The 19,605-nt window shown below is 42.4% G+C and overlaps 1 protein-coding gene across 2 annotated transcripts in view; it reads left to right on the plus strand.

Annotated features, from left to right (window-relative positions):
• Nucleotides 1-18,404, plus strand: part of RASSF8 (Ras association domain family member 8) — an 89,523-nt gene extending 71,119 nt beyond the window's left edge. For both annotated transcript variants that reach the window (XM_055808377.1, XM_055808376.1), the window contains 3 exons: nucleotides 8,624-9,513; nucleotides 11,910-12,054; nucleotides 13,211-18,404. In XM_055808377.1, the coding sequence (XP_055664352.1) occupies nucleotides 8,624-9,513; nucleotides 11,910-12,054; nucleotides 13,211-13,332 (1,157 nt within the window). In that variant the 3' untranslated portion in view covers nucleotides 13,333-18,404. The remainder of the gene's footprint in view (nucleotides 1-8,623; nucleotides 9,514-11,909; nucleotides 12,055-13,210) is intronic.
• Nucleotides 18,405-19,605: the final 1,201 nt, after the last annotated feature.

Raw genomic sequence — 19,605 nt, forward strand, 5'->3', positions numbered from 1 at the left:
AATTCAGTAATAGCTCTCTTCAGGATGTGAAAGTATTCTCTCTTTGGTTTTTTCCTCTCTCTTTCTTTTAAATGCAAAGGCAGGAACTTATGTTCTAGGGCCATTTTATCCAAACAAAAATAGCAAGTCATGCTGGGCTATGCCCCTTTTCAGGAGGTTCTGTCTCCTACCCAAAGTGTACTCTAATCCTTTGGAAGTGGAGTTCTGTCATTTAACTCGCCTGGCTAATGCTCCTTGACCTATTCCTTACAAATTGGTATCTATCACTATTACTCTTTCAGTGGACAGGCTTGCTTGTCTCTCTTCCTTTGGGGCTGTCCTCTTGATGGATAACATTTGCGTTACCTCTGCTTTCGTTATGATCTTCTTACCCTGTTGCCCATCTGTTGATCACTGTGGAATAGAAAATTATTCTATTCAAAGTTTCTGTACAAATAGGGGTTTTTTTTTTAATTTCTATTTGGCTTGAAGTTAAAGGGTTTGAATTAAATCTCAAATAAACCTTATTCTTTAAAACAAAAAGTAAGGGAGAGTTTTGTCCTTTGATCACCCCACCAAAGCTTATTTTAAAAATATATGTATATAATTTAATGAATGTGAGAGAGAATAATAGCAATTGGATATAATTTTGGATGCTGTAATTGATCGTGTCTCTAACTTAGGAGTTAGAAATGCCTTAGCTGGAGGAATGGTCACTGGAATTCTGTTAAAGATGGACATAAACTATCCACTTAGAAGTTTCTAGAAAGTAAAATCACCTCCCACTGGGGTCTGTAAGAACACTTGATATTACCTCTTGTGAGTTTTATCCAGGACTGCTTTATTATTTTGCTTAACTCAAGGACGTTGCAAATTACAAAGAGGAAGATTTTGCCTAATAATACAAATAAGAGAAGTGATCGTTTTATCATGAGAAATGAAGCCCTAACTAAAATGCAGAAATATACCACAGCGCACAGTTAAAATGGAGTCATGAGTCTTGTTTTAAATTTTTTTTCCAGGGGAGATGAGCTAATTTTATCACATCCATCATTGTCTATTTTGAAAATACATGTTTGGCAGCAAATTCTGCCTGGTTTTCTGCTTACACTAGCTTTTCTGTGCATTCTGTGAAAATCATGCCAGAATGCCTTCATATAAACATTGCTTTGCGCGTTTTGATTCTCCTTCTTAATTTGGGCAACTGAAAAACAAGTAAAAAAGAAAAAACTGCCGATATTTTTCAACTAGTTGGTAAATCTGGTCAGAGGTCTGGCATATACTCTGGCAGAGTAATATATGGACTTAATAGTCAAGTGTGTGAGTGTAGTGGCATCTCTCAAAAAACCATTGTAATACTGAGGGGAAAAACAGATGGTATCCTAAAAGAAAGCAAGGTAATTGTGTTAGCTGATAGTTCAGGGAAATGTAGTTTAACTGCAGAGTATTTTTTTTTTTAATTGGCTTTTACTGTGGGGGTTTTTTTTCATTCAAATCTAAAAAATAAAAATCTTCCAAAGGAAAATAGGGATGAATAATGCAGTCACAAATATACTTGCCCTGTTCCTTCAGAAGTGTCATCTCCCAGGTCCAGCCCCTGTGAGGATTTTTACTGCATTTGTTGTGATTTCTTTTCCCTCTGTAGACTAGAGTGTGACCTCTGTACTCAGGATGATGTGTGCTTCCTAGAAAGAGAATACTTCAGTCCAGAGATGTGAAGCTTAAATTTCTGACTCAAAGGGCATTTTTGTCTGCCCTCCCCATAATCTTCTGTGGCAAATAATTAAAATGGCAGACTTGCTTTAAATAGTGCTGTGGACTTTGGTTTTCTGGCTGTAGCATATCAGGAGAATGAGAGCAACACTTCACTAAACAAGAAGTACAGCTGTCTCTTTTTAAAATTAAACAAATGCAGCTGTCGGGTTTTTTTATTGCAGTTAAGTATTTTTCCTCAAAGATAAATGGGGTGTATTTGTGAAAATAAAGCACTAATTTGTTCATTTTGTTTCAGACGTGTTACAGCATTGTAAGGCTCAGCCAGAGTTGAATCTGGAAAAATCATGCCACTTCATTGATGTCTCTTCTTATGTTCATCCCTTCCTCTAAATACTTTCTGCAAAAGCAAGTGCCAGAGCTGGCTGTCAGACACTGAGGGGGAGAGAAAACAGTCTGAGATTGAACTGAGTCACAGTGCCGAGTCTGAAGAGGAGTAGTAAAACGGGCCAATTCTTGTTGTGTACAAACTAAGGTTTTTAGACATTGAACCAATCTTGTAGTTTACTGCTAAGAATCCCTTAAAAGCTGTGTTATTTTTGACCCCGAATTTCATTCTCTGCTGCTTCCAATAGCAGCATTGGGGGGTAATAATTAGTACAAGAAAGTTGCATGCAGTGGTGATCCCATTATGTGATTGCATAAACTTTTTTGTTTAGAAATCTAGTGACATTAACCTTCCGGAGAGGCACGGTGGTCGGGTGGGGATGATTTGATGCCACCTTTAATGATGTGGTACGTCTGGTGTAGCGGTAGCATGTGCAGCAGAGACCTGGGCTGCTTGATCTGTTTTGCCACATCTTCTGTTTGACCTTGGCCAAACTGCTCCTCTGCATTGTTCTACCAATTTAGGAAATGGGTCTAAACTAAGCGTGGTACCTTGGGGTGCTTAGACAAAAGGCAGTTGAAAGTACGAAGTGACTTTAAGTGCTTTGCTTTGTCAGACTGATAAACTCTTGTATACCCTTTTTTGAGTGGAAGGATAATAGTAATAGGCTAAGACTTCAGTCCTCATAAAGACATTGAGCACAGCTGTACCTAGTGAGCTAAGCAGACCTTCCCTGCCATTAGACTTGAGCCTGTATATCTCTGTGGGCTTATATGTATATATGTTTTCCTAGGACTGGGCTCCTGTTCTGATTCTCATCATTTTCTATGGTGTGTGCATACATGTGCGTGCGAAATATAGCATGAGTTAAGAAATCTGAGTTAACTCAAACTCTAACCTATATTTTGAAGGCTTTTAAAATCTTTCTTGGGTATTTAGTGAGTTCTCAGGTAGCTGGAGTGGTATTTTTTTTTAATTTCTATGGATGATAAGTATTACATAACAAATGAAATGTCAGCTTCGTATTTCAAAGATACCTAGTTCAAATCGTACTGCATTTATTCAAATTGCCAGCAATTATTTTTCTGTCTGTGCTGTTAAAGATTAGGAGTTAATGCTGTTGCCCCTTTGGTAAGGCAGACCATTTTCTCCCACATATTCCACTTGTTAAGAGTTCTTTCAAGATTTCACCCATGTACATTATTTTTTTCTTTATATTGCTGTGTTAAGGAGGACAGCATCCTTTAGCCTAGGGCTGGGTGGCTGCCTCTGGGAAACCAAGTGCGTCAGGAAGCTGTATCCATGCCAGGGAGGGGGTGCACTGGTCAGTGCCCCAGAGCTCTGGGCAGTCTGGGTTGACATACCTGGCTTTACCTCCATGGAAAGCTGCTCGCAGACAGGTGACAGTATGTATATACTTACTATGCACTGTTGTGAGTTTGGGGTGCTCATTCGGATTCAGCTCAAGAGTGAGACTAGTACAACTTCGTTTTAATTTGGGTGTCTTCAAACTTGTGTCTTGCATGCAATTTTTTTTTTTTTTTGAGACTCCGGTGTCCAGAGTGCCACCTTGCAGGGCAGGTCTTTGGCACAGCTGCTGTGCAGCAGCAGAGGTGATGGGATCCCTGGGAAAAATGGGAGCTAGGAGGATGCCTGCCAGGCAGCTCCCCTGGCACCAAGTGCATCCTGGTGGTCCTGGAGAAGGAGAAACTGGGAGCAAGACTGGATGACCTCTAGTGACAAAGGCCTGCTCTTGCACACCCTAGCCCCTTCCCTTGGGAAGGACAGGTACCCCATGATTAAGACTGCTCATCACAGTCTCCCAGAAACTGTGTGAGACCAGGGCAGTGACTCACCGGCTTGCACTGACTCACTGCTGTAGGTCCTGTCTGTGAAGCATGGGAGACGCTTAATGAAAAGATGGATCTTACTTGGTGTTTGAAATACACTTTTTTAGCCTGACTGGAAAGATAAGGCACAGATACCTTTTTACATGGTGTATTATGCTACCTGCATATAAAAATAAAAAAGCAGTACCTGTCCCAAAAGTGCAAAACATTTCAGGGAGGAAGAAAAGGAATGAATCATTTCTGTCCTGAGAAACAGTATTGATGAACTCAGGTTACAGTCCTGCCAAAAGCGTTGCATGAGAAATACTGCTACTTTCCTTTGGAATTTCATTTTCACTTTTGGCAGCAGAAATAGTTGCTCATTGTCTACTGTATCAGGTACAACTATTAAAGCATGTAGAGAAGCTTAAAGTGAATAATAGTTATATGGGTCCTACTGCCTTCATGGAGTGTAATTTAAAAGCCTGCCTCTTGAGAGTCTGAAAAAAAATGTTCAATTACCTTGTTCCTATATTTCATTAGTTTAATCACTGTTCATTGTAATGGAACCTGTGTTTAAATTACCAAATTACTTTAATCCTGAACTAAGACTACAGTGGTTGGGCACATGACATGGGCGCTCGGGTCCAGAGCTTGCTGTGTGGCTGTACAGCAGAGCAGTGGCTGATCAGGGATACTGGCTGCAGTTAGATCTTCAGTGTCTCATTGATCAAGTGATAACCAGCGGCATTAGAGCTGGATTCAAACCACTAGTAACAGCTAGTTGCAGGCTATCAGAACATCAGTGTTGTGGGGTCCATATATTTCCTTTCTTGATTTCTTTCTTACTTTTAAAATAAAAGATTGGTTTGGAGATGTTCCTATATTAATAGAACCGGTGATAACTTCGTATGCTTAGATAGCTGTAGCTGTAAACTTGACCTGTTAGCCTTTGACACTGGCCCTTTGTGCAGATGCAGCGTGCTCTATGTGTGCAAATATATACCTGCTTCTGTTATAGCTCGTCATGCATTGTCGTGCAACACATATACAAAACTTTGATTGTTTTCAGATGGTATTATTATATGGTCCATGTGGGGGACCATTATATCAATGGGTCAATGGGTCAGCACAGAATATTAATGAGAAGTAGCTGGCTAGTGAATGGTGGGGTAGAGGCTTTGTGCTTTCTCCAGCCCCTGAATTTGTTTTCTGAAGAGGGAACCGTAGAACACAGCACTACCGGTGCTCATTTGGGTCAGCCTGGGTTGTTTTCTTTACTGTTCTCAGTAGTACAAGTCTTTGGTAGAAGTATTTTAAGAAACAATAAAACCTGAACAACCAAAAAGGAACAAAACCCCCAAACAAACATGAGATCCCACCCTGGTCTAATATGTTCTAGTCATACATGTTCTTTAAGAAAAGTTTGGTTTCAGAAGTTGTAAAACATCCACTGACAGGGCACACACCCATTGTGAACATCAGTACTGTAACTAAAGCTGGGCTTTGGCAGCTCCTTAAATCTGCTCATCTGACTTTACCTGGAAACACGTCATAAATCTGCATGAGATGCAGTGCGTTCAGTGTGCGGCTGGGAGAGACGCTGTGGTTTAATGAATGCCATACGTCGCTGATACGGGGTGCGTTATGTGAATACGATAGTAACTAATTTTTGAAATGGTAATATTTGGATGAATGAGGTAGGACTGAGTTCTGCCAGGTGCTGTGTAAGGACAAACAATCTCTATTTCAGAAACCTTATGGACAACATACAAGACAAGCAGCAGCATGCAGGTGTTGAACTGTTCTTTGTCAACAACCCAAGCAACCCGCTTTCTCCTTGTCAATGGCAGCACATCAAAACCAGCAGTTTGTTATAAGGATGCCTGTCTTCTGAAATATTCTGTCATTAGTTTTGAATCAACCCTTCATTCGTTAAGTAATCCCTGCAAATGCAAGCGAACATCACAGTTGTGGTTGTCCAGGTATTGTTAATCTGCGTCATACCTAGGCTGAACACACTAAACCTAGGTAATGATCTTGGATGAGGATAGCTTTGTTTTAGGCAAATACTGAACTCCAGGTGTGGCAGTTGAACTGTCTTAAGTATTACTTCTACAAAACACTTTCTTTTATGTGGATCTTGAGTGCCAAATTCATTATTTAGGACTGCGTGTAGATTTGGAACCCTAAGCTAAGATGGAAATAGTTCTTGGCAAGTGCTTTGCTTAATTCTTTAATTCGCTTTTGGTTGAGATTGTTAGCTTTATTCCTCTCCCTCTTTTTTTTTTTTTTTCCCCTTCTTGTTACATTTCTTCTAAGAAGTGTATTTAATAGCAAAGTGAATAGAAATGCATGCTTATCACTCCCCTAGTGGTACCTACTCTTGTTCACAATTTCAAAACCTCTTTGAACTTGGCTGTTTCTGACACAACAAGCACATTAGGAGCATTAGCATGATTACAAGCTGAAAGCTTAAGATGAACAAAATATAAAGTGGTAAAGTACAAGCTTTGTCTTGGGTTCTGTGGTATGCTTTTACTTAATTTTTCTTCTCTGGGATTTTATTGTTAGTATGCTATGGCAAGCGGTACTAGGTTTATTTTTCCTGTAACACTGATGCCTACTACAAACTGTAAGTCTTCATGGATCAATGAACATTTTGGACTTTGTACCTTGGTGTAGTAAACTTGGTTTTTAAGTACTTTATAGCAATAAACTTTAAATCCATTTCTGAGTGTTGCCCAAGCATGTTGGTATGCTGATAGATATTTTTTTTTCTTTCTTTCTTTTTTTTTTCTCTCCCCCCCCTCCCCCTTGCTTAACTCAAGTCATTTATAAGGCATTTGGGGTGTTGGATTGCTGTTCCCATGCTGCTTGCCTTGTTTTGCTGACTTCTATCAATCAAATCTTTCAGTTCTCACTTGTAACTTGAAAGTGAACGTGGACATTTTGGTCTCTTATTTGGCCAGCTAACTACCTCTAGTATGTCCGACAAGCCAAAGTAGCCTGTTCTCTAGGCGGTGCCTGTGCAGCTGATGTTGTGGTAGTTGTTCTTTGCATTGTCAGCTAACTATGAGAAAGTGAGATCAGAGGAACTGTTTCCAACACAGTAGGAATATCGGGAGTTCTTTATAAGGCTGGTCAGACAATATCAGATTTTAGGAGGCTACATAGTATGCTAATCACCACAGTGGAGTTTGTCTCCTACAAATTTGAAATGGAGAGGCTGTGCAAGTGTTGTGGTTAGACTGGCCGGAGGCAGATCTCCAGCCTGAGATTGGACTGTTTTTGTTATTTGGGGAAAAGTGCAGTGGTTGGGTGAGTGGTGCAAGGAAAGAAAATTCATCAGATGGATTACCACTGATAACTACATTTATTCCAACTCTTCCACTCCCTAGTTGTGTATATGACAAGTGTTTTATCTAGGCATTTATGCGATGCCATAAATCCTCATTTGAAGATCTATCATGGAAATAAATGTATGTAATCCATTAAAATAGCTAATGATGTTTTTAAGGTTAATGGCAATTCAGAAATTCATCAAGATCATGCTTTAAAAGCAATTGATCTCTCACATCTTTTTGTAAACAATGTTGTGGCTTTTAAGTGAAGTCACTTTTCATGATAAGGGAAAAATCTCTTCTGCATGTGGAGAACATTATCTCAGACTAGTAAGAGTGCTTGGAAAAAATAAAAATAGTGGAAAACCTCAAATGCTGTATTTTTGTAGCATTCAAAGCATCCCATAAAGGTCGTCAGAGGAAAAAGACAGCTGAAGTGAATTTAATTCTGGTAGCAGCACAAATGAAGCCATAAACATGAGCTGTACCTGCTCCTAGCCTAGAAGCAAACGGTGGTGCATGCGTTGTACAGCTGCTGTCAGTGCAGGAGGCAGAAAGCAGCATCACAGCAGTTACGAAAGGAGTCGGGGGGATTCCTGAAGGCTGCGTGTGAGCTGCTGTTCCCCGGGAGGGGGCTGTGCGGGGGGCCCGGGCTGCTGCTTCCCAGCTCGGGCGCTGCCGCTGCTGCTCTCGTCCGTGTTCCACGCCGGGAGGGTCTGGCGCAGCCTGTTACCGGGGCCCGAGCCCCCGGCTGTCCCTCCCGCCCCCCCCAACCCCCCGGGGGGCGCGGGCTGGGGTGCTGGGGCGCCACCAGCCATCGCCGCTCCGGCCGGTGGGCGATACAGGCTAAAAGCGAACACGCTGCCTGCAGGTTTGGGTATTTTGTTTGGCTGCATGAAAGGTGTTGAACTCTTTCTGCTCCCGTTTTCTTCCTCTAGAGATGTGCCTTTGGAGTGTTTCTTTGCTGGACCCCGGCATGGCTGGGTCACTGGCTCTAATGTCGGCGGCTGCCAGTCCGAGGGAGCCCCGCAGCTGTGCGGCGGTTCCCCTTGTGCGCGCACCGTACCCGCTTGCTCCGTGACTGCGGCGCCTGGAGCGGGTTCTCCTGAGGTCACTTGCAGCTGACATGCGCCAGTTAGTGCTCGGCTCGGGGAGCGGAGGAGCGCTTACTCTAACGCGGGACGATGCGGGCGGAGGAGCCGGCGGAGCGGGGCGCTGCCGCAGCTCCCGTGAGCGGGCGCGCCCCCGTGAGCGCGGCGCCGGGCGGCCGCCGGGGGGCGTCCGCGGCCCGAGCCGCCCCCGCCCGGCGGTCGCGCTGTCGGGCAGCGCCCCCTGGCGGCCGCCCGCTGACGGCTGTGCTTGCCTTGCAGGTCGCACCGGCAGGTACACGCTGATCGAGAAATGGCGGGACACGGAGCGGCACCTGGCGCCGCACGAGAACCCCATCGTTTCGCTGAACAAGTGGGGACAGTACGCGAGCGACGTGCAGCTGATCCTGCGCCGCACCGGGCCCTCCCTGAGCGAGCGGCCGACTTCGGACAGCGTGGCTCGCATCCCGGAGAGGACGCTGTACCGGCAGAGCTTGCCGCCCCTGGCCAAGCTGAGGCCGCCCGGCGACAAATCCATGAAGAGGAGGGAGCCGAAAAGGAAATCCCTCACCTTCACCGGGGGAGCCAAAGGGTTAATGGACATCTTTGGGAAAAGCAAGGAATCCGAGTTCAAGCAAAAGGTGCTCAACAACTGTAAAACGACTGCGGACGAGCTGAAGAAACTGATCCACCTCCAGACGGAGAAGCTTCAGTGCATTGAGAAGCAGCTGGAGTCCAACGAAGCTGAGATCCGCTACTGGGAACAAAAGTATAACTCCAGCCTGGAAGAAGAAATTCTCAAGCTAGAGCAGAAGATCAAAAGGAACGAAGTGGAGATTGAAGAGGAAGAGTTCTGGGAAAACGAGCTGCAGATTGAACAGGAGAATGAAAAACAGCTGAAGGAGCAGCTGCAGGAGATGAGGCAGAGGATCCTGGAGTGTGAAAGCAAGCTGAAGGACTACGTCTCTCAGATCCACAACATGGAAAGTGGCCTTGAAGCAGAAAAGTTGCAGCGGGAAGTCCAGGAGTCCCAAGTGAATGAAGAAGAGGTCAAGGAAAAGATCGAGAAGGTGAAGGGTGAAATTGATATTCAGGGCCAGCAGAGCCTGAGGTTGGAAAATGGCATTAAAGCTGTAGAAAGGTCTTTGGGCCAAGCTACCAAACGGTTACAGGTAAGACTGTAATTTTTATCCGTGGCTAAAGAAAAGTCAAAGACCTGACTGTAAGCAATTTCTCTTACATTTTGGAGATTTGGAGCCCATGAAAGAAGACATGAGAAAGTTTCCACAGTGAATTGGGGTAAAAGGAAGAAAGTGTTTCATTTTCAAATTGCATTTCAGATATTTTTTTTTAAAGCAGACAATTTTAACTTCACCTGTGTGTATTTTGATCATTCAGTCTGAAAAGAAAACTAGTAGTTGGTTTGTTGTCTCAAGGTAAACCGGCAGGTGTTTTGGTGGATGTGTTCCTGGCCATTCAGGCCAGGGTGGCCTGCAGGGTTAGCGCTGAGTGCCCAGCACCTTTTATTTATTTACGTGCTGGCTCAGTTTCTGTCCCATCAGTTAAGCTTTGGTTTGCTACTGTTCCCTGACCTCTGAGAAACCACTCGAAGCGTATCTTCACTGTGCAGTGGTCCATGATAGAGAAACACCAGAGGTAATTTCAGCCAAACTAGCTGAGGGCAGTATGGGTGCATCCATGGCAATGCATCTAGCCACTGTGCCCTGCTGAGATGGAGTGCTCACTGGCTCCAGCGAGGTGCTGCTGTGCTAGTGGGTCTGGGCTTTTTTACATCTCAGACAAGTAATATCTCCTGCACAAACAGCAGCACATTTAGGGCTAGCAGGGGATTGTTGTGCTGCTAGGTCCTAAACAGGACCATAGTGCTCTCTCTCGGCTGAATGCCTTTAAAAATACTAGTCTTCAAATTCCTGTGGATTTGGGATTAGATATCTTGAGGTTTAGGTCCTAGATCTTGGTAGCTCTGTGCTTCATATTGTTAAATTTCAGGGAAATTTGTGCTGTCATAACCTCTTCTGAGGCTAAACTTCTGATTCTTGCTAGGTTTGTCTGCTACCAAAATAGATGAATTCAAAAGAACAGTCCAAAAGCAGCACCTGGAAAGATGGATGTAGAGCTAAAATAACTGTTAACTTACAAGGCGCTTTTTTTTAAAAGAAGAGCATCTCCCTTTTCTTGTCTGACTTGCTGGTATACAAGATTTTATTTTCTGTACATCTCAGGTGTTTGTGGGCGGGTGTGTCAAAAGAGAATCCAGTCTCTTGATTCCGTGCTGAAGTTAATGATGTCACCTGGAACTTGATAGAGCTCAAAAGAATAAATACAAATGAAAATCCAGCTGCTAGCTGGATGAGGTGAAGGAAAGGTTGTGGCTCTTGGGATTTTAATGTACCATGTAAGATAGGACTGAGGCACCATACAGCAGTTTGAGCTGTGATTCTTGCTGTATTCCCGGGCTTCACAGTTACTGTATTCCATAGTGCTGTGGTTGCAGTAAGGTGATTCTGCTGTGAATATATAAAGGGATTTTGCATCCTTACTCCTGAGCACCCAGAACCATGTCAGCATAAGCCGTTTTTACTAAATGAGGAGGGGGAAAAAATGTAATCTGTTCATGTAAAGCAAAATGGATGAAAACTGTAATCAGTTTTGGCCATACTTACCTATCCTAAGTTTCCAGTCACGCGATGCTCAAGGATTTGTGCTGACAGAAAGTATCAAGTCCTCTTTGTATATTTTACCTATACTCAGTAACACTGCGTAACACTGCACAGAAATGCCCGCAGACATGCTGCATGGCATCTGGGTAGCCACCTGTCCCCATGTGGTCAGAGGTGAGGCCAGAACAGGCTATGGAGGAGCATCACATGCAGCTGTCTGCTGATGGAGCTGAATCTGGGGGGAAGGGGGAATCGTTGTAGTCTTAAGACTGTCATAATCTGTTGGAGCTATAGGTTTCGCGTATCGTGACAGAATCAGACCCTTGAGGAATATCCTAAGTAATCACCTTCTGTTCTCGTGAAGGGGTGGTGAACCAGGCAGGATTTGGCCGCATTGTGCAAAACGGTAGGCTTGCAGAGTGAGAGAATTGTGTCCATAAAAATTCATACTGTAAATAGAAAATGCAGAGAACAAGAAGGAGAAGGGAATTAGTCTCCTTTTAGGAACAGAAAAACTAAATGAGCTGTCCAAGTCGCACTGGCTGCTTCTGGCAGAGCTAAAATTTGGTGCCAGACTGATGCTCAGTTGATGTATTTTTTCAGAATGCATGCTATTACTTTTATTTGCTCACATCTGTTGTGCCAACGTTTTTCTCAGGTGAGGCAGATGTAAACAGACCAGTAGGAACCCCTAATAAGTAATAGTGTTGATTCGCTTTCTGAATTACGAGAGTAAAATACCTTTCAACTCTTCCATTTGCCTTTGAATTTTAAAATCTTAGGCTTTCTCTGCAAAAGGAAAAGCATTAATTGCCCAATTGCAAATAGTCTTGAAATGCTGCTTTATGCTCGCTGCTGCTCAGCAGATGTTTTCTCTTTCCTGGCAGGACAGGGAACAAGAACTCGAGCAACTGACAAAGGAGCTACGACAGGTCAATCTCCAACAGTTCATCCAGCAAACGGGAACAAAGGTCACGGTGCTGCCAGCAGACCCTGTTGAGGTGGAGGCCCCGCATGTGGAGCTCGAGAGAGGTGCAGCACTCGGAATGCTTTTGGTGGGCGGGAGAAGGGGATGGCAATGTATTTACCTGCTGTATTAATGCTAACACTGATACACGAAGTGAATGCTCTGTTTGTGAAGAAGTTAGCAAAATATTAAGAAAGCACATTGTCAAATATTTCTTTTGATTCCAAGGGCTTAGCACGCTATAAATAAAGTGCAGTATGCAGATAACTTCTCTGCCACTGTGCCGAGGCTTATGTTTGTCCCATCAGTAACCCATTAGGGCAGTAGCTTTCAAGTGCAGCTGCCATGGCTGCAGGCATGTAAGCTGGCAGGCAACATGATTGCACATCTGACATTGCTGTTCATCTGGGTTCTTCCTCTTTTGGTGGGATGTGTTGTCAAAGTAGAAAAGGAATGTGTCTGGATCTCAAGAAATCCCAGACAGCAGCCACACGGGAATAGGAGCTAATCCAGCTGGGCTGCCAGCCATCCAGAAGTCCTGCACAGATGGCTGTTACAGCATGTGCAAATTGACTTTGCCTCTAGTGAAATCAGTGCATTCTGCACATGCTCACATCTGAATTCAGAATTTCCTGGACAGAAACATAGGAGTGCTTCAACTGCGTGTCAGAACTGTGGCACAAGCAGAAACTCCTTTGCTGCAGCTCAGGCTCTGCTGTGGTGTGCTCTGTCCACTACCCTGCTTGCAAGGGGGCTGTTTCTTTCAACATTCTTCTTAGCTGGTTCTGTCCTTCCTTGTAGAAAACTCTCTAACCAAAAGGCATTGGGAGGGTAGGGAGGTTTGGAGAGAAGTCAAGACAAACAGGCCTTAAATGTCAGCACTTGTATGAACTTTGTGCTTTAAGTGGGCAGAAAGTCGAAGCTTTGAGTTACTATAGGTGCAAGCTTTGTCTTCACATTACTGTATAACTGTATTGCATGTATTTATATGCATATTCCTTGGCAGGGGGGGGAGTAGTTGTATTGCGTAGATGTATCTTTCTGTTTGGAAATGAGTCAGAAGCTTGCACCTTAGATCTCAACACTTCTTAGTCAGGCATTTGAATTTTTTGTTGTATGTGGTATTAGTTTTTCTACACTGCACTAAGCAGGAAGAAAACAGGTGTTCTACAGACATCGTCCTTGATGATGACTTTTCTAACTGCCCTTTTTCTTGCACAGAGCCAACATTTCAGTCTGGATCACTGAAGCGCCCTGGCTCATCAAGGCAACTCCCCAGTAACCTTCGGATTCTACAGAATCCCCTGTCATCTGGTTTTAACCCGGAGGGCATTTATGTATGACAGTACATACCTCTTCTGGAGAGGACGTAGCAAGGTACCCTGGACAAGATACACTTTTGTTTTATTCTGCCAATGATGAATGGAAGAAGATTTTTATTTTCTTTTTTTGTTGTTGTTGTTGTTGGGGGTTTTTTTGTTAAGCCGCCACTTTTTTTTTTCTTCTTCCTCCAACACACCACTTGGAGCCATACCCTGTGCACTGATGCTAAAGAGACAGAGGAACTGTCTCGATTCCTAATTGGCAAGGATGACCTTGCTGTCAACACAGCTAGAGTGCAAAAACCTTCATTTGTTTTTGCCACTTCAGAAGTGTTTGGGAAAGTATTGTTCCTTGTATAGGCATAAATAATAGACTGAGGGTGAAGGAAACCATGTATGCAACTTACCTGAGGTTTAATTTATTCCCTTTAATCAAATGGACGTGTGAATGTTGACCTTTTATATTTTTATTTTTAACTTGTGAGTAATCACGTATGGCTGTATGTCAGTCTGACAAGGTGACTTTAATTTGTGTGTACAAACATCCACCATTTGATCAAGTAAAACAACTTGCAATGCAGAGTTCTGTGGAGTGCTGAACCGTTGAAATGGTTTCTCACCACTGGCTTTGTAACAGTTTCTGTTGTGGGTCATAATATGTCATGTTCCATCCATTGCTACCTTTTAAGGCTTGAAAAGTGAGCTTGTGGGATTTACTTGCTGTTGAATCTGCCTTGAATGAAGCACCTAGTATTCAAAAGATTTATGAAACATAAACCTTGGCTTGGTAAAAATATTTCCAGCATATGATTGAGGATGCACTAGTTAGATGATATTTTATTATATAGAATGTATATTTGAAATATTTTGCCACATTGTATATGCCTTTTGAGAAAAGAACAATGTAAGAAGTTGTCTTCATATATCTTACCAAAAGAGAGCAGGAGGCTTTCACTGTGTGTGATTTTGTACTTTATTTTTTCCACTAGCCATTACAGTGTTCTTGTTTTGCGGTAAATCTTGCTGTTGGAGAAGAAAAAAACACAAACAAATAAGCATCATATTCCAGCTTCCAGAATTCACTCAAGTTTTGTGAAGAAACCTGTCGGAGTCTCATGAAGTCAGTAGCAGAGCTTCTGCTGACTTGTGTGGGGCCAGGATTTCGTTCCAGGTCCCCAGTGTTAAATGGTAGACGTCTAGCCCCTTTGAAAGATATATGGCTGCTCAGTCACTTAGAGAATATAAAGCTTACAAACAGGAAATTCAGATCTGGTGGTAATTTTTTACAAAACATGACAAGAGAATGTTACTGCGTCTTGACATCGCTCGATGCAATCAAAGTTAAGCAGGGATTAGACAAAACGGCTTCCATGCAGAAAGTTAAGACACTACCAAGTAGCGTGTTGGTTACAGGCCTTGGAATTAGGTTGCTGAAGTGGACACCAAGTTTGTAGAGAAAGTGACTGGCATCAGTGGGACACTTTGGGTACATTAGGAGGCTGGCCTCATGGATGAGTTAGAGAAGGGATGGGCCTTACCTAGTTGCATTTGGATTTCCTGTTCTAACAGCAACTCACACGTATCATCATCCCCACATTTGAGATCCCCTTGATATGAGAGGGGGTCACTGGGCTTTCACTGCAGTATTGAATACCTGGACTTCAGTCAGTGGCAAAATGTCAGCACCCCTGATGTCTTTGGAAGGGTCAGGATTTTACCACTGGTAGGAAATTCCAAGCTTTTTGCCATAGAAAATACATAAGAATTCTTAACTCCAAGCATCCTCTTGTGTTGATTTACTGATGTGCAGATAAATGTTAATTTAAGTTTCCTTTTTTAAAAGAAAAGCTTCCTGGCAAATGGAAGTTTTAGAAAACATAGTAGATAATGAAGGACTCTTGAGTGTTTAATGCATTTTTTTTCCCTTTCCACTTATTAAGGGCATCATATATTCTAAAAATGCTGCTGTATTTTGACTAACAGCAGCAGATAAGGCTGTGAATATATAAAGGACCTTTCCAAATGGACTCTGAATTTTTACTGTTTAATTTATCAAGTTCCCCCCCCGTGAGCAAACTGGAAAATGAGATGTTCCTACTTGAGGAATCTTTGCAGTGCTCACAGATTTACTACTTACTGTTAGCTTATCACAGTTCTATGCTCATGTTAGCTGTGCCCGTAACTTTGTATTAAAAAAAAAAGAATGTGTATGTGTATATATATATTAAAAAAAAGTGTAAAATATACACAGTTTGGGGACATTATCTGTCCAAGGTACTTGAGCATATATGCCTTACATTCTGGGTTCAATTTAGAGAAGTAAAATGGCCCTCTCCAGTGGATATCTTGCATCTTCAGCACCTCTTGATGTTAGACAACTGAGGCACTCAGCACCTTGCAAAGTCTGGCCCAAATTATGCTGCATGGGGGTGGGGGGAAACACAAGGAAAAGCCTGATGCAATTTCAGTCTTGTACTGAAATGAAGTGTTTCTAAGGCAGATCGGCATACTTACCCAGCTAATGTTTTTGTCATACTTTGTGACTGGTCCATCTCCCACAGATGTCAGTTGAGCTGAATTGGGCTCTTGCATCATAAAAACTGCTCTCTTTCTCTGCCAGGTTATTCTTTAAGATGGAGGGAGGACGGAAAGGATTAAAAGGAAGGGTAAGAGCGGCTTTTGGAGGGCTTGAGTTGTGGTTTTGTAATAGAATCAGGAAAGGAATTTGCCATTTATGTTAAAAATTAACACCTGCTGACTGCAGCAGCTGTTTGACAGAGAGGCCAGCCTGGAGCTGGCTCAGGAGTGGCTGCAGCATCATCACTGAGTGGACCCTTATTGTCAGGCCTTTAGCATATGTCAAGGTGATCTGAAAAACGTTTACAGCTTCAGCCACTGTTGTGGCAAAGGAGAGGCTTTGGTATCCAACCCTGTCATTTGTGAAACACTGACAAATTCCCCTGCCCCTACCATACTCCTCTTGCTTATCGAATTTCACCCAGGCTAAAGTTCTATAGCATTTTCATCCGCTCTGTAAATAAACCAAAAAGAAATGGCATGCCCTTGCATTAAATGTGAATTGAACACAATGTATTACAGTTATAAAAATTCCTTACACTATGGCATTAAGAGTTTTGCTTCTGATCAACTGTAGAACCTCACTCTTTCTTTACAAATGTAGAAAAAAAAATCATTTTCAAAAGTGTTTCAAACCTACCTACGGGGCATTAGCAGAAAGGAAGCTACACATACTGTTTTTATGAAGTGCCATATTATTTACTGGGCAGCATGATAAAAATGGAGGGGTTTGTGCTTGCATTAAATAGTTGAATACACAAGCACTATTTTCCAGTGCATGGGGAATTTATATGGAGAACTCCTGTAATTTATTACTAACGGAATTAACTGTGTTACCTCTCTCATCCATGAGAATACAGTTTATTTTTGCTGGCGATGCTATTTTGTTAGGAGAAGAGGCAGGGAGGGTTGACCATTTGAAAAGCCAATAGGTTAATGCTAAGGTAAACATTCTGAATGCCTGAGTAAGGGAGAAACCCAAGTCCTGTTCTGAAAAGTCAGCTAGGAACCTGCCTCCCTTTATCATTCAGCGGGATGTAGGTTCCCAAGTGCCTGATTTGCTTCTGGAAATGGTGTGTTAGCTTTGAGATTACTTGCTTTTCTAAACCCTAGCAAGTTGGAAGGATGTTCTTAAAGAAGAGAACTACCACTAGCATTAGCAATATGCAAACATGCTTTCATTGTGATGTAAGAGGGGAAAAGAACCATTAGTGAAATAAAAATCTCCTCTTGGGGCAATAATGCCTTGTTTTTAGTGTGAAGAGAATTGCATTATTTTAGTGAACGGAGATCATATGAGTATGATCAAAAAAATTGATCTTGTAGTTTTTAGTGAGTTATCTTGAAGCATATAAATTCCTGATGTGCATTAACTTGAGTGAATTGGGCCTTAATGATCCATGTAAATAACAAAACTGTATTCAGATATTTTTTTTTCCAGAAGATAGTCTCTAATGGTCTGTACTGTATTAAAATAAGTGTCAAAGTGTTACTTTTATATTACACCTCTTTTTTTTTTTTTTTTTTTAAAGGACATTGAAACCTGCATGTTTATTCTATTTGCTACAGTATTTTAATGTTTTGGATGAAGGCCATCGGCTGTATGGAGATGACAAAACAATCATTCTGTCTATTTATTCAGTATTGCTGCTTAAAGTTTTCAAAATAAAGCTTTCAATGCCAATATAGTGACTGATTGAAAGCTGTTCTAGCTCTCTTCAGGTGTTTTTTTCTATGTTTATAGAAAACTAAGTGAAACTTGGTATATAAACTGTTGTACCAGCAAAGAATTATTGCAATAATATTGTGGGGAGGGGTTAGGGTAAGTGTGTGCAGTATATACATAAATGTATGCATGCAGCGAATGCATTTAGGTCTCAAGTAAATGGAGTGCTAAGGAATGTTCAGATCCTTTGTGGGCTTGCAAGCAACTTACCCATGCAATCAAATACTGGTCGGTGCTTCATGCCAGCATGCAGTGCTTGTGAGGGGCACAGCAAGCAGAGGTGGTCACAAAGGATCAGCTCAGAGCCCTTTGAACCAAATGGGATTTAAGTACATTCTTGAGTATTCCATAGATGTGTTTCTGAATTGGGCCTAAAAGCATGTTGTGAGTCAAAAATCTTTCAGTTGCAGCAAGGATGCCTCGTTTCAAGCATAGCTGGTGCCTCTGAAAATTTGAGTAGTTTTGAGATGGATCAAGTATGCCTGCTCTATTTGTAAAGGGTATCAAAATGCAGAGAACATTCACCTTCGTGATCACCCCATGAAACCAACTAGGGGTTCTGACTGGAAGATTTGAGTTGCTGATGCTTTAACCTAGAAAAGCAATGCAAACTAACTGTGAAAGCACGAGTGAGCATTTTATTACTGCTCTGCTTCAATGCAAGATGAAAATCTGTATTATATGTAACTATATTTTTTGTCATTTAAAAAGCTTCTATTTTTTATTATTCTCATGACTGGCTGACAAAAGATATTGGATATGCTCCCATACAATAAATTCCCCTCTGAAACTTTGGGTCTTTACAGTTCATGGTTTGCTGGATTTGCACTGTTCATCTCGCGCACATCTCATGATACAGCTACTGGAGCTCTGTCTGTCAAAGAACTCTTAGCCTGAAAGCAGGCCAAGGTAACGCTTGGTGTATCTAGAGCTCAAATGCTTTCAGAAATGGCCACGTGTCAAGCGCTAGGACACAAGGAACACTCCTAAATGGCAATTTACTTGGAGGTATGGTCCACAACAGCTGCTTGTGTGGGGCCTCTGTGGCAGACAAGAGAGGTCCTCTGCCATAAAGTGTGCACACACAGTATTTTTCATCAGATACAGCCCAGAAACTAGAAGAGAATGGAGTGCCTTGTTTTTAGCTGAGGAGCCGTTACTAAGATTAATACTAATTCTGAAAGATAGAATTGGTCAGTGACTCAGAGGAAGCGTAACTTAAACCAAAGAGGCAGGGGTTTGCTTGGAGAGGTGATCAGGGAGAGGAACTGAATGTACAGAATCTTCACACAACAAATAACAATGTGCACAGATGCTTCAGGAGCAGGAAGAAACTGAGCTTTGAACAAAGAACTAAAGACCCAATTCAGGCTTCGTTATTGTGCTGAAGACTGGAGGGCCTGTGAAGATTGCTTGAGATCATTTGAGTTAAGGCAGGGAACCTGCTACAGCTAGAGACTGGTGATTTAAGCCATCCAAATGCAGTCCTTAGTGTAATATCCCAACAAATGGATTTTCGTAAGCCAGCTGGAGCCTAATCTCATTAGATGGGAGGAGAAATGAGCTAACAGTAGTAGCACTGTTGACCGGCGATAAGACAAAGAATGTCATGAGCTTCACTGAAACCCTAGCACATGACATTCCTATTGGCGGGACCATGTAAGTTGTAGAGTACCTCTGCTCCTGAAAGGTACCCTTTTCTGCTTCCGTGCAAGTCAGCTCGCTGGGTTTTGTGGTAACTAAAGTTTCCCAGCATGCTCAGTAGAGCCAGGGCTACAGCGAATGGTTCTGATCTTTTGCTTTGTCTTTAAAGAAAAAAGTAGTATATTTGTGCGTGACTGCTGCAGCACTAACTAGCTCAGTGTAGCTGGAGCACTAATGAGTTGCAAAGCTAGACCAGATCAATGGTCCATTTTTTTTAGAAGCTGTACTAAGTTCTGCCTGTCACATCTTTGTCAGCTAGGTGGTATTTCTTTATAATACCAATTTTT

Source organism: Falco peregrinus, chromosome 6 (genome assembly GCF_023634155.1).
Source record: "Falco peregrinus isolate bFalPer1 chromosome 6, bFalPer1.pri, whole genome shotgun sequence".
NCBI lineage: Eukaryota > Metazoa > Chordata > Aves > Falconiformes > Falconidae > Falco > Falco peregrinus.